The sequence below is a fragment of the Struthio camelus genome, chromosome 26, assembly GCF_040807025.1.
Source record: "Struthio camelus isolate bStrCam1 chromosome 26, bStrCam1.hap1, whole genome shotgun sequence".
Classification (NCBI taxonomy): Eukaryota; Metazoa; Chordata; class Aves; order Struthioniformes; family Struthionidae; genus Struthio; species Struthio camelus.
The window spans coordinates 7,748,188-7,762,418 of record NC_090967.1 but is presented as its reverse complement, the minus strand read 5'-3'; the positions used below and the strand labels follow the sequence as shown (position 1 = coordinate 7,762,418).

At 70.9% G+C, this 14,231-nt stretch overlaps 2 protein-coding genes across 2 annotated transcripts in view; one reads left to right on the top strand and one right to left on the bottom strand.

The window, feature by feature from the left end:
• Positions 1–193: 193 nt before the first annotated feature.
• Positions 194–14,231, top strand: part of BSG (basigin (Ok blood group)) — a 133,793-nt gene continuing 119,755 nt past the window's right edge. Inside the window, exon 1 of the mRNA XM_068919713.1 lies at positions 194–199. Coding sequence (XP_068775814.1) covers positions 194–199 — 6 coding nt within the window. The remainder of the gene's footprint in view (positions 200–14,231) is intronic.
• PLPP2 (phospholipid phosphatase 2) lies at positions 3,212–8,508 on the bottom strand. Its single transcript, XM_068920149.1, has 6 exons — positions 8,302–8,508; positions 4,998–5,149; positions 4,453–4,730; positions 4,272–4,329; positions 4,006–4,182; positions 3,212–3,890 (listed from the first exon to the last, which is right to left on the bottom strand). The coding sequence occupies exons 1-6, from the start codon at positions 8,351–8,353 to the stop codon at positions 3,753–3,755; spliced, it is 855 nt and encodes a 284-aa protein (XP_068776250.1). The 5' UTR covers positions 8,354–8,508; the 3' UTR covers positions 3,212–3,752.

Sequence of the window (14,231 nt, the reverse complement as noted above, 5' to 3'; positions counted from 1 at the left end):
GCCTGGGCAGGCTGCCACGTCTTTCCTTGGTTGTCCCGAGTCCAGGCGCCGTTCCCCGGAACTGCACCTTGCACGTTAATCCTGCCTCGGTCCCAGGCACGTCTCTGCCCCTGCTCTGCAGCGCGGCGCCCGGAGGCAGAGGACCTGCTGCACGGCGATCCGCCCGCGGGCGCTCTCGTCTCGGACCAGGGAGATGATGCTGAGGCAGGAGCTGATTGTTTTTTCAAGGTTTTGAAGTGGGGCATTTCTTGGCCAGTGGCCAGCTCTCCCATAGCTGCTGGGGGAGGCAGGGGCAGATGCTGGAAAGGGGGTGATGCCTGCCATGATGCAAAAGGACCTGCAGCCCCCGGCACCCTCAAGCACCCTGCTCCCAGGAGCAGGTCTGGTTTGCTGGGGGTGTCAGGAGGAGGACAGAGAGGAAAAGGACCCCAGGAAAACCCCCTCGTCTGCCGTTGAGAGGACAATCGCAGGGAAGCAGGCGTTCATCTGCGCGAGAGCCAGGGCTGGTCCGGAAAGGCCGTCTCAGAAAGCGCAGGGCTGGTGCTTGGCCCCCACCCGCAGCCGGCACGCGCGTCCCTGGCACCTGCCCACCTCCACCGGCTCCTGGCGAGCGGCGAAGGCGCCTGCTTCTCCTGCCGCGGGTCTGGGGCAGCTCCCGCGCGCCCGGCGGGGCTGGCGGAGGGCAGCGAGCACAGGCCGCTGTGCAGCCCCCGGCACCCGGGGGGTGAGCGTGCGCGGCGGGGCTCGGGCCCCCACCGGCTGCTGCATGGAGGAAGCGGCATCAAGGACCTTTGTGCGGGAGTGGGAACGTGGGGACAAAGCCGCCGGCCACGCTGCCGTGGGCCGCCCGCGGCCGCCCAGGCTGCCTGCGCGGCCGCTTCTGCCTGCTGACGAGGCAAAGGGGGATGCGGGGCCGCGGCCGGCGCTGCCGGGGCGGTCCCGCACGGGTGCTGCGGGCCAGCGGGCCGGGGCAGCGCGGGGCCCCGGGCAGCAGCCGTCGGCGAGGGGCCCCCGCTGCCGGCCGCAGGGCTGCGGGCGCTCGGCACTCGCGCGCGCCCCACGCGCGCCCCACGCGCACCCGCCCCGCTCGCGCTGCGCGGCCTCAGCGCTGTTCTCCTGCTGCCCTCTGCCGCCAGCCGCGCTCCCCGGCGCAGTCCGCACCCGCCGCAGCCTGGCCTGCAGGCCCTCCACTCCCGACCCATGGCTGGGTGCACCCCGCTGCCTACCAGACCCACGGCCAGGTGCACCCTGTTGCCTGCCCGACCCACGGCAGGGTGCACCCCGACACCTGCCAACACACGGCCGGGTGCACCCCGCCACCTGCGTGACCCATGGCCGGGTGCTGAGGGGGCAGGATGAGGCCCCTGCTGCCAGGCAGTGGGGCAGGGCAGTGCCTGCTGCGGGGCTGCAGCTGGGGGCCCTGGGGGCATCGCTGCTCACCCCGGCTCTGCCTGCAGGGCACCCTCATGGTCCCAGGTGCAGGGTGCCCTCATGTCCCCCCAGGTGCAGGGAGCCCCTCCTGTCCGCCCCAGGTGCAGGGAGCCCCCGTGTCCCCCTGGGTGCAGGGAGCCCCTCGTGTCCCCCCAGCCCCGGGAGCGGGCTGGGGGCGGGGGGAGCGCAGCCCCTCGCCCAGCCCCTGCCTGGATCCCTGGGGAAGCGGGAGGCGCCCTGGCCCTGGGGCCGGGGCAGGGGAGCCCAGCGGGTGCTGGGGGCCGGGGAGCCCCGCTGCGGGCTGGAGGGGAGGCGGCAGTGGCGCGGCAGCTGCGGCCGCGAGGGACAAGCCGGGGCGGCGGGCCGGACGCCCCTTGGGAGCGGGGCGCGAAGCCCGAGCGCGGCTGAGCGCTGCCCGAAGCAGCTTGTCCAGGCGAGGAGGCGCCTGGGCTGAGCGCGGGGCGCGCGGCGCAGCTGACGCCGGCCGCGGCTCCGGGGCTGCCTCCAGCCGCAGGCCGCTCGTGGCTTGGCACGCCACGAATTTTGTCAGGTCTCAGCCGATCCTGCGCAGGGGGCGGGCAGGCAGCGCTGGCACGGCTGCCCGCGCCGGCCGGCCTGGCCCTTCCAGGAAGCCAGCGCCGCAGCGTTGTGGCCCGGCTGGTTTTTCCAGCGCTGTATCCAAGGGGTGTAAGGCGATCGCAGGGGCAGGGAGCGGGCGCTGCCCGGGGCCCTGCGGGAACGGGGCAGCTCCGGGCGCTGCAGGAGTCCAGCGCGAGCTCTCCTCCGCTACCCTTTGCGAGAGGAAAAGCGACCAAACGCGCCCGCTCCCGAACGCGGCCGTGCCCCGCGCTCCCCGACTCCAGCGGCTGCTGCTTTACAGACGTCTGTGGGCAAAGCAGGGAGCGGAGCCGCCGGTGCCGGCAGCCCCGGCCCGTCCCACCCCTGCCCCTCGCTCCGGCTGCGGCCAGCCCGGGGGCTGCGGGGGAAGGACCCCGCTCGGGGCCGGGAACGCTCCTGAGGAGCCACCGCAGGGCAGCGCGCGGCAAGGGCGTTCCCGCCATGCAGGAAAGGTGGTTTTGGTCCAGGCTTGTCAAGACTGGAGCAACCCGCGCTGCGAAAGTGCATTGACGGCAGCCCGGGGCGCGCGCGGCTCCGGCCGCTCCCGGCCGGGGCGCAGCTGGCTGCAGAGAGGGCGGCCGGGGCTGGCGGCAGGGCCCTGCACCCCGCGGGACCGGCTGGCCCTGGGGGGGCGCAGAGCCCGGGAGGTGCCGCGGGGCTGTCGGCGAGGCGGCGGCAGGGGCAGCGCGCGGGAGCACCCGGCAGCTGCCGCGTGGCGATGGAGACCGCGGCCCCGGCCCCGGGCGCTCAGCAACCCGGCCTCGCTGCTGCTTTTAGGAAGCAGAAAAGGAGGAAAAAAAGGCTGCTCCAGCGGCGCGGCGAGCTCTGCTCTTCCGGGGGCTGCCCGGCTCCCCGCTGGCAGCAGGTCCCGGCCGCCGGCACCCGAAGGGGCTCCGCCGCCCCGCGGTGCAGCTGCGCCGGGGCTCTGCCGAGGCCCAGCCTGGCCCCGCGCCACGGCGGCTCTGGCTCCTGGAGGCGCCGAGGGAGCTGCAGGCCCCAAACGTCACTTTTTCCAGGAGATTCGCTCCGCCTTCCCCGCCGCCGCGGGGCGCAGGCCGCCTGCTCGCGGCCGGCCCCAGCCCCTTCCCTGCCAGGGGAAACGGTGGCGCCCGCGCCAGGGCCGCCTCGTCCGCGCCGCGAGAGAAGAGGCCTGACGCAGACATTCTTTAAGGCTGATCTAATTTAAAAAACACGTTTTTTATAAAAACACATCATCATGGAAACGCGCGCAGTTGAAGAAGAGGTGCGCGGGGCCGCGGCGCGCGGGGGACGGGGCGGCCGGAGGCCCCTTTCCCGCCCCCCCAAAGGGGCGACTCGACTTCCCGTCGCCCCGGGGGCCGCGGCCGGAGCTGCGGGGGGCGCGGGCGGCCCCCGGGCCGGGCCGGCGCGAAGCGGGGACGAGGAGCGGCCGCTTCAGCTGGCGGCGGCGGGTGTCGCAGCAGGACGCCCTGCCGGCGGCCGGGAGCGCTTCTAAAGGCGAGCAGGGAGCGGAGAAGAGCTCTGGATCGCCTCGACCCTTGCCAAAAACCAAAAGTCTCGCGGGCCCAGCAGCCGCCCCCTCCCCGGGCGCTGCGGAGGGTCTGCGCGCCCCCGGCCCCCCCGGCTCCCCGCGCCGGCCGCCGCGCGCCCCCCCGCCCGTCCCGCGGCCGCGCCGGCGCGCCACCGCGCTGCTGGGGCCCACGGCGGGCGGGCGGGCAGGGGGCTCACGGGGCGCCCCGGTAGCCGTAGTGGTTGCGGTCGGGGTCGCTCATGGTCAGGGGCAGGCTGGGCTTGCGCGCCGCCGCCTCCTCCTCGCACTGCAGCGGGGGACGGTGCTTGAAGAAGTCGGAGACGTAGCGGACCTGGAAAGGAGGTTTGGGTGGGTGGGACGGCCGGCGGGCACCTTCCTGCCGCGCCAGCGAGGACCCTGCCGGCCGGGACCGCCGCGGCGGGCGGCCCCGGGGAGGGGGCGCTTACGATGAGGACGGCGATGAGGGCGCCTTGGAGCAGCCCCGCCAGCACGTCGCTCCAGTGGTGCTTGTAGTCGGAGACGCGGGTGTAGCCCACGTAGATGGCGAAGGTGATGAGGAAGAACTGGATGGTGGGGCGCAGCAGGCGGGCCCACTTCCCCACCAGCCGGGCTTGCACGTAGAGCTGGGCAGGGAGGGCAGCGGGGGCCGTCACCGGCGCCTCGCCGGGCCGGGCGCCCGGGGCTGCCCCGCGCCGCCTCCCGCAGCACTTACCGCCAGGAACACCATGCAGTACATGCCGAAGGAGGAGTGCCCCGAGTAGAAGGACAGTCTGGGGGGAAGGAGGGGTCAGGCCAGGAGAGGGACCCCGCGGCGCCCAGCCGGCCCCTGCCCGCTCCCCCGTCTCCTCCGACCGCGGCGCCGGCGGGCCGGGCTGCTTCTCCCCGCGGCTCACCTGGACTCGGTGACGTTCCTGCTCTCCCCCTGGCAGACGTTCTCCAGCTGCACGTAGACGGAGCAGTTCACCTTGGACCAGTCGGGATTGCACACGGCCAGGAAGTTCGGCCGGAGGCGGCCGATCATGTACTTGGCCAGGTCAGTGAGGGACTGGCTGATGGCCCCCCCGAAGAGGAAAGTCCCCACCACCTTGTAGAGGGCGGCCAGGTAGTTGTTGAACTCCGACTTGGAGTAGAGACGCTCTGTGTACACCAGATAAGCCTCCCCTCCCGAGATCTGCGGGACCAAGGGGTGAGGGGTGAGGGTCTCGGGGCCTGACGCGCGGCTCCTAGACCCCCGCGCTGCAGACGCCGGGATGCTCCGGCGCTTGGGTTGGCAGCAGCCGAGCTCCCAGCGCCGCCTGCCCCGGGGCCACGCTGCCCGGCGGGCCGCGGGTCCCCCGAACGGGGCAGAGCTCGTCCCGGGGCGCCGGGGGCCGGGCTGAGCCCGGGGGGCTGCGGGCCGGACGCCCTGCCCTGGCCGCGGGGGACGGCGCTTCCTTACAATGACCACGGTGCAGGTGATGGTGACGCCGGCCATGAGGCCGTGGGTGATGGTGTCCGCCTTGTAGGGGTAGCGGATGGAGTCGTCATTGCAGTAGAAGCCCCGCTTGTACGGGGAGTTCACCAGCGTGAGGATGATGAAGGGCAGAGACGCTGCAAGGCAGAGGGGAGAGCGGCGCTGGGGCACCCGCCTGCAGCGCCCCGGCCGCCTCCTCCCCGGGCCGGCATCCCGCGGGCGACGCCGTCCGGAGCCGCCCGCCCCCGGGGCGGGAGGATTCGCCGCCCCGATTAGCAGGGCGCTATCGGGCGCCTGCAGCCGCCTGCGGCGCCCAGATACCGGGCGAGAGGGCTGCGAAGGGCCCCGCGCGCTGAGCCCCGCGGCCCCGCTCCGGCCCCTGCTCCCGGGGTCTCGCGGCCCGGGACGCCGGCGCTCGGCAGCGTCCACAGGCGCAGGCACCTGGCGGGTCTGTTTGACAGCAGGGAGAGCCGGGGGCTGCGGCAGAGCCGGCCACCGAGCCCGGCACGGCTGCCCGTGCTCGGCCCTTGCAGCCCCTGCTCCCGGCCCCCGCCCGAGGCCGGACCCGCGCGGACCCTGGCCGGCGGCACGAGGAGCCCTCGCCCGGGCGGCGGGACGGAGAGGGGCCGCAGGACCGAGAGGGTTTTCCTCCTCCTCCTCCGCTGCAAGGAGCCGCGCTGTCGCCCGGCCCCGCAGACGTGGAGCAGGCGCTGCCGCGGCCCCGCGGGCCGGAGCGGGACACGGCTCCGGGAGAGGCCGAGGGCTGGAGCAGCCGCGGGCAGGAGGGGAACGGCCCCGCAGCCCGGCGCTCCCCGCCGCGGACCGGGGCCCCTTCTCCCGCTCCCCGCAGTCCTCCTTAAGCGCCGACTCCTTCCCAGTTCCGCCTCTGGGAAGCGATTTCCGCCTGCCCTTGTTTAACCATCTCCTGGGCCAACCTGCGCCGTGCTCCACAACGGGCACCTTCCTGCCCCCGGCCCGGCCCGCTGCTCCTGCTCTCACCCGAGCGCAAGGGAAAAACCATCAGAAAGCCTCGGTGCGCTACTCGCTGGCCTCGCGGGCCGCCCGCGCGGCGCTCCCCTGGCCGCGCTCCCGGCCGCCGCACGCGCAGCCCCGGCGCCTCTTTTTAGAAAGCGCTGCGTGTGCTTCAAACATTAATTTGCAGCTCAAATTAGACACCGATTTTCATTCTGGATAATTTCATCCTCCAAAAAAGCGCCCCTAAAAATAAAAGGCACCCACGCAACAGAGGGAGCAGAGACCCAAACACACACAGGAACCTGCCTTTCCGCCCCAGGGCCGGCACAGCCCGGGAAAGCGATTCCCCGCTCAGGAGGCTCAGGCTGAAATTACGACCTGGGCCTGTATTTTTAGCCCATCCTAATTAGGTGCTTGTGAGCGTCTATTTTGGAAACGGGTGTCTTCCTGCCCTGGGCGGAGGTTGGGGAGAGGCTGGCTGGATGGCTCAGCAGGCTGCGGGGGGGCCGGCGGCCCCGAGCCCCACGCCCGGGCACCCAGCGCCGTCCCGGCCGGCTACGGCCGCCGGGGAGCCGAGCCCGGAGCGGCCGGAGCTCGGGGCCGCCGGGACGCGCCAGGGATGCTCCCACCGAGCCCCGCGGGACGGGCGCCAGTGGAGGCACCGCAGGGCAACAGGCACCCGCAAGCGGGACGCGGCCCCTCCGAGTCGCCAGCGAGCGGGCTGCAGCCGCAGCTCCGGAGAGGGCTGGCCTCGAGCAGGGCCGCCAGCGCTGCCGGCCCCTGGCCTCCCGCGCCGCACCGAGGCTGCGTCCCGAGCACCTGAGGATGCCTCGGCGCGAGTTGTGGCCTCCCGTGCCTCAGTTTCCCCACCCGGCCGCAAGGACGCTGCTTTGGGCTCCAGCAGCTCCAGGGCGCTGCAGGGCCTGGAGGCTCCTGCCTCGGCCCCGCACCAGGCGCCCCGCACCAGCCCCGGGCCACCAGCCGGCTGCACCTTATCGTGCCGTTCCCAGGCAGGCAAAGCAGTGCGTGAGGCCGACTGCTTCCGCGTTGAGCCATAAAGCCCCGTGCCACTCCGCCTGGCTGACTCCCGGGGACAAAGGCTAGCGCCAGCAGCGTCCCGGGTGCCCGGGGCAGGCGCCCGCCGTGCTCCAGCCCCTGCCCGTCCCCAGCGGAGAGCCCCGCGCAACCTGCGCGGGCAGGGCAGGGCAGGGCTCCCGGCAGCGCTCAGCCGCAGCCTTGGGCAGGGGCACCTGCGGCCCCCGCACGCGCCGGCCCGCTCACCCCGGCTCGGGCAGAGCTGCTCCTCCACCCCCTCCCGAAGCGGGAGCTCCATGGGGGACGCGGGACCGCCCCAACTCCGCCACTGGCCTCCCAAGGCTGCCGGCACCCAGCCAGCCTCCCCCTGGCCCGGGGGTGGCTGCCCCGCGAGGCCCCCAGCCAGGTCAGGGACGGGGACCGGCCCCAGGGCACAGTGCTGGCAGCACGACAGGGGCTGCGAGGGGGCTCAGCTGGGAGGGGTGCCGGGGCGACGCACAGCTGGGACCCCGGAGCAGGCAGGAGGCACAGCTGGGACAGGGGCAGGGCGGTGTGCACAGCTGGGAGGGAGTGCAGGGGTCGTGCACAGCTGGAGCGGGGGGGTGCACTGCCAGGATGGGGGTGCACAGCTGGGACAGGGTGAGGGGTGACCAGCTGGGGTAGGGGCAAGGGGTGCACAGCTGGGACAGGGGTGCACAGCTGGTGCTGGAGGGTGCGCAGCTGGGGCAGGGGCTGGGGTGCATAGCCAGGATGGGGTGCATAGCTGAAGCGGGGGTGCCCAGCTGGAGCAGGGAGGGCACAGCTGGGGCAGGGTGGGGGGCACAGCCGGGGCAGGGGTGGGGGTGCACAGCCGGGGGGTTGCACAGCTGGGGCAGGAGGGTGCAGAGCTGGGGCAGGTGCTGGGGGCACAGCTGGGAGTTGCACAGTTGGGGTGGGGGCACAGCTGGGGGGTGCGCAGCTGGGGCGGGGTGTGCAGCTGGGGCGGGGTGCACAGCTGGGGCGGGGCGGGGTGCACAGCTGGGGTGGGGGCACAGCTGGGGGTGCACAGCTGGGGGGTTGCACAGCTGGGGCAGGAGGGTGCAGAGCTGGGGCAGGTGCTGGGGGCACAGCTGGGGGGTGCGCAGCTGGGGCGGGGTGCGCAGCTGGATCGGCGGGGTGCGCAGCTGGGCCGGGGCGCTCGGACGGGCGGTGCCCAGCCGGGCCGGCACCGAGCCCCAGCTCCGGGCGAGGCGGGTCCGGGGCGGGGGGAGCCGCCGGCTGGCGCCGGGCCGGGCCTTACCGACCACCACGCAGAGGACATCGAGCACCACGAAGACCTTCCTGCGCTCCATGCCGCCGCCGAGCCGGGGCGCTGGCCGAGGCGGTGCCGGTGCCGGTGCCGGTGCCGGTTCGGTGGCGGCCCCGCGGCCCGGCCCCGCGGCTCACATGGCCCGGAGCGGAGCGGAGCGGAGCGGAGCGGGCCCGGCCGGGAGGTAAAGTCCTGGCGACGGGGCGGACGGGACGGGACGGGGCGGGGCGGCTCCGGGGTGGGACGGGACGGGGCGGCTCCGGCAGCCGGTGCCCCCGCCCGCGGGCTGGGCCGGGGCGGGCCGGGGCTGGGGGGGGCTGCGGGTGGGGCTCGGGGGGCTCTGGGGCAGGGTGCGGGGCTGGGGCTGGGGGGGCTGTGGGGGCTCAGGGGCTGCAGGTGCGGGGCTGGGTGCAGGGCTGGGGGGCTATGAGGACTCAGGGGCAGGGTGTGGGGCTGGGGGGGCTGTGGGGGCTCAGGGGCTGCGGGTGCGGGGCTGGGTGCGGGGCTGGGGGGCTATGAGGACTCAGGGGCAGGGTGTGGGGCTGGGGGGGCTATGGGGCTCAGGGGCTGCGGGTGCGGGGCTGGGTGCGGGGCTGGGGGGCTATGAGGACTCAGGGGCAGGGTGCGGGGCTGGGGCTGGGGGGGCTGGGGGGGCTCAGGGGCTGCAGGTGTGGGGCTGGGTGCGGGGCTGGGGGGCTATGAGGACTCAGGGGCAGGGTGTGGGGCTGGGGGGGCTATGGGGCTCAGGGGCTGCGGGTGCGGGGCTGGGTGCGGGGCTGGGGGGCTATGAGGACTCAGGGGCAGGGTGTGGGGCTGGGGGGGCTGTGGGGCTCAGGGGCTGCAGGTGTGGGGCTGGGTGCGGGGCTGGGGGGCTATGAGGACTCAGGGGCAGGGTGTGGGGCTGGGGGGGCTGTGGGGCTCAGGGGCTGCAGGTGTGGGGCTGGGTGCGGGGCTGGGGGGCTATGAGGACTCAGGGGCAGGGTGTGGGGCTGGGGGGGCTATGGGGCTCAGGGGCTGCAGGTGCGGGGCTGGGTGCGGGGCTGGGGGGCTATGAGGACTCAGGGGCAGGGTGTGGGGCTGGGGGGGCTATGGGGCTCAGGGGCTGCGGGTGCGGGGCTGGGTGCAGGGCTGGGGGGCTATGAGGACTCAGGGGCAGGGTGTGGGGCTGGGGGGCAGCTGGGGGGCACGGTGCGGGGCAGAGGTGCTGCGCGGGGGCAGGGTGCAGTGGGGAGCGGCCGGGCCCCGGGGGTTGCACGGGCGCGGGCTCAGCCCCGGCGGGACCCCTGCGGCTGGCCGAGGGCCCCGGGGCTCCCAGCCAGCCCCCCGAGGGACCGCACGGCACAGGACTGTTTGTTTAAACTTTCCTGCGCCCCTGCCAGGGCGAAATATCCTGGCAGCGCCTGCAAAGGAGAGAAGACAAAAAAGCGGAGAGGGGGAAGCTCGGGAAGGGGGAAGGAGGTGACCTCATAGGAGCGGGAGGGGGAAAAGGAGCGCCGTGAAGGGCAGGATACGGCACCGCGGACACCAAGCGGGGCCGGGGGCGACCCTCCCGCCCAGCCCCGACGGGGTCTGCGTCAGAGCCGTCCGACTCCAGGGCCCCCGGAAGGAGGTCGGACCTGCCGTCCCCGTGCTGCGATCCTGATCTCCGCTTCCTCCCCGCTGCTGCGGCACAGGGAAGAGAGGGAGGCCTCATATGGGAGCAGCACGTGTCCCGCCAGCTTTGGACTTCTTTTCTAAGAAAAAGGAGGAAAAAAGGAAAAATCGGAGAGTGGAAAAACGCAGCCACAGAAATTTGCTGGCTGCGGGAGCGGCGGTGCAGCAATCTGTTTATTGCAAAGCAGATAAGGTGCTGACTCAGTTGCGATGTCTGTTGGAGGGAACAAAGATTCCCCGGATTAGACACTTGGAGACGCAGCGGAGAAAGGCTGCAACGAGGAGCAGCGGGAAGCAGAGGCAGCCAGATTTAAACACGGGGCAAGGCACGTGCTTGCTTGAAACTGTAATTTAACTGCAGGAACGCACGGGGGTGTTTTCCTGCGCCCTGGACGACATGGGAGCAGGGCAGGCCCGCAGCGCTACCCAGCTGGGGCCGGGGACGCGCTGAGCCGGCGGCGCCTGGCGTGCGAGCAGAAGCAAAGGGCCAAGCGCAGACCCCTGCGGTGGCTCCCTGCCGGGGACGGGGAGGGCTGCAGCTGGGCTGTTTGTTCCCAGTGCCAGATCCAGGCCTGACTCTTGGTTAGGAGCAGAAGGAAATGTAAATAATACAGAAACCACCTAAATGATAGCTACTGGGCTGGTTTATTTAAGTCCACCGTGAGCGGCCTGCGGAGAACCCCGAGGCTGTTGTGGGAAGCCAGCAGAGCTGGAAACTCTCTCGGGATGCCCTGGGATTTAAGGAGAGGAGCGGGATCACTTGCTCGCAGCAGACCTGCGCCTCTGATCCGGCAGGTCTGCGGGCTGCGTCGCTCCCGCGGCCCGGCCGGCGCTGCTGCGGGGGGGTTTGCCCCGCGCTGGCGGCTCCGTGCCGGAGCAGGGCACGGAGGGCAGCGGAGCCGAGGCTGCAGCTCTGCCGAGCGCGGAGCCGCTCCGTGGGGAGGACTTCGCCCTGCGCGGTGCCGTCGGATGGCGCCAGGGCGGAGGGAGACCCAGCGCTGCCCGGAGCGGGGATGGCCGCTGCGCCCCTTCCGCCGCTGCCGGGCAGGAGGGCGCCTCCCCGGCCCGGGCTCCCAGCACATCCTTACCCAGCCCTGGCCCTCCCTTGGGAGCAGCGGACGGAGGAAACCCTTCCTCCACGGGGCGAGGGACGGCATGGAGAAGCAGCTGTTCCCACCCGTGCAATGGGCTGCTCCTTTGGCCCCAGGAGCAGATCTCATTTCTGCAAACATGTGTCCTGGTATCTTTGGAGCAAGAAAGTGGCCCTGCAACCCCCCCCCAGAGCCGGCACGGGCTCGTCCGCCAGCCCAGCACCCTGGGCTGCGCGCAGGAGCCACGGGGCTGCGCTCGGGGGGCTGCCGAGGCTCGGCTCAGCTGCCAGCAGCTTCCTCCTCCCTCCGCCGCCCGCTCGCTCCCCCGTGGCATTGCCAACGCCGCCTGGCACAGAGGGGTCCGGGGGGGCAGGCGGCGTCATCCCGTGCACCGGAGCAAGGAGGGAGCGAAACGCCGCTCCCCAGCGCGCTCGCTGCAGCGGGAGCAGCAGCTGAAGCTGCGCTCGCAGCCTCAAGCGTTTTAATGAAGCAGGTAGCGAAGGTCAGACCTGCCAGCCCGATAAGGCTGGGTGGAGCAGCGGGCACAGAAGAGCAGGATGCAGCTCTTCTGGGAATCGCAGTAACCTCCCAGAGCTCTTGGAAATCCCATTAAGAGTGGTGAACATCGGATATTGGGAGACAGGACAGAGCAGGGGCTCGTGGCCGGAGCGGGAAGGACGGGGCGTGCGGGACGCAGCCCCGGGGGGCCGTGGCTGGCGCACACGCGGCGCCGCGTAGGGCTCGGCGCCTGCATCCAGCCGCACGGGAGCGGAGCGATTGCCCTCTGCTGTCGAAGCGCCACGGCTGCAGCTGCCACGCACGGCCCCTGCACGGGCTGCGCGCCCAGCATGGCCGCAGGACGCGCCGCCGCAGCCCCGCTCCAGGGCAGAGCCCGGCGCAAAACCGAGCAAGAGCTGCCCCACACCTGCCGTCACGGGGCTGCACGCGCCCCTGCAGCGGCCTCACGCCTTCAGCTGGCCCTTGGGGCTGTTTAGGCATCACACGTGTTGCACAGAAGGGGGCTGTTGCTAAAACTGTTTGGAAAAGCAGAGCTGATGCTTGTTTTTGTCATCTGACTCAAAGCCAAAGTTTCTACAGCACCTCCAGCAAGGAGAAACCATCCCAGCTCTTGCATCTCTTCGGCAGCACAGCTTTGCCCGCCCAGACCTCTGCCCCTCACAGCAGCGAAGGTGCCGGGACGAGGCTGGGGGTGGCAGGACGACAAGGTGGGAGCAGGGGAGGATTTGCTCATGTTCAGCCTCCGACTCGGCCAGGGTTTGCCAACCCCAAAACATCTCCACAAGAGCATTTTAGACTCCCAGAATTGGTGTTTTCTCGCTACATTTGGTTCCGTTGGAAGATTTCTGAGCGCCCCGGTTGGATCCCGGTCCCTCTGGGGCGCTGACCGCGCAGCGGCTGGCCCTTCCTGGCAGCCGTGCCCCCTCCGAGCCCTGCCCTGGGGCCGAGCCCGGGGCCTCGCCAGGGCTGCGGCGGGAGGGGACGGAGCCGCAGGTTGTCCCTGGTGGGTTCTCTGGAGCCTGCCGAATTCCTGCAAAACACCTACTGCCTTCTGCAAGGGCTGCTAAGACGCTGGCTCCTGAAAAAGCAAACACAGCTCCTCCCCACCGGGGCATCCTAACGGACAGAGCGCAATGTCACCACCAGTCTCGCATCAAACAACCAAGGGTAGGTCGGCCACAGCGACACTGGAGCGGGGGGGATGACAGAAAAGCCCAGGGAGCGAATCTCGAATTCCTGCCGCGGGCCGACCCCGGCCCTGCTCTGAAGGAGCTGCGGAGCTCCGGGCAGACCAAGCTCTTCACCTGCCCGGCGGAGGAGGAAGCAGGAAACGTCCTCCCGCTTGCTGCGCCCTGGGAAGCACCCACACTCACCCCCCTGGCTGGGGAGCCAGGAGCCCGTCTGCACGTCCGCAGCCCTGTACAGTAGCGGCTAAGAGGCCCTCCCGTCTCCAGCCGCCCGGGGCTGGGCTGCACCGCGCTGCACCGCGCTGCTCCCATCCTCGCAGCGGGGCTGGCAGCGCGGCGTCCTGCCCCTCTGCTGCCCGGCGGGGCGCCCGGCCCAGGAGCTGCGCTCCTGCGCTCTGCCAGGCAGCCGCCCCTGAACAGGACGGAGAGTTTCCAAAGGGGAATGGTGGGTTTGCCCCTTTCCTGCTGGTTTTGGAGTGGAATTTTCCAGCTGGGCAGGGGGCTGTGAGTGAAGGAGACCAGGAGCAGAACAGAGAGCCCCGAGAGCCCCTTTCTCCCACCCCAAACCTTCTGGGCAAAAGATGAGAGCCAATTTGATCTGATCAGTCACAGAAGCAGGATAGCGTTATACTGCAGGAACTGGAGGGTCCAGGCGTTCCTCCCCAGCACTGCCCAGGGATCCGGGCTGGTCTCAGGCAGCTGCCTAATTCATTGCCTCGATTTTTGGAGCAATCCACAGACCAAAGGGGCTGACAGCAACAGGCACAAGAGCCAGAACAGAAGGGAACAGAAATCAAGGGTTTTCTAACAAAACAGAGGGGCTCTGTGGCGAGGAATGAGCCTTCCTGCAGAAGCATACAAAGCAGTTCTAGCAGGAACATTTCCCTCACCTCCAGGATGTTATTTCTGGCTGAAGCCAGTGAGACGTGGATAGGCAACCCCCCCGCCAGCTCTCCAAAGGCTGCCAGGGTTTCAGAGGACTCAGGGCACCTGTAAGAGCAATGAACACCTCCCTCCCCTCCACACACAGAACTGGGAGGGTAAATTGAGCCAAGGTAGCTGAGCCTCCTTCCAGGACATGATGGCATCCCTGGTATGAAGCACTGGAAGGTCTTCTAACGTGGGTTTTGGAAGCAGATATTTCGGCCAGGGACTGTATCTAGCTGGGACTAGATCTCTCCTGGCACAGCAAGGAGAGCAGGGGCCAAGGAACACTGAGTAAGCAGGTAACCTGTGAACCAGCCCCAGACCCTCCTGTGACAAAGAGCAGCAATCACTGGGGCCAGCTTACGCAGACTCATGCCATGGGGACCACCTGTATCTCACCACTGACCTGAGGCCAGGCAGAGCATGCTGGAGTACCAGTTCTTCTCTGATCCTTAGATGAAGATGCTCTTCGCAAAGCAGAACTGGCTGTGTTTAAGAGGAGGTCAAGTTCAGCTTCTACATGACTCCCTGGGCTGTTCTGATG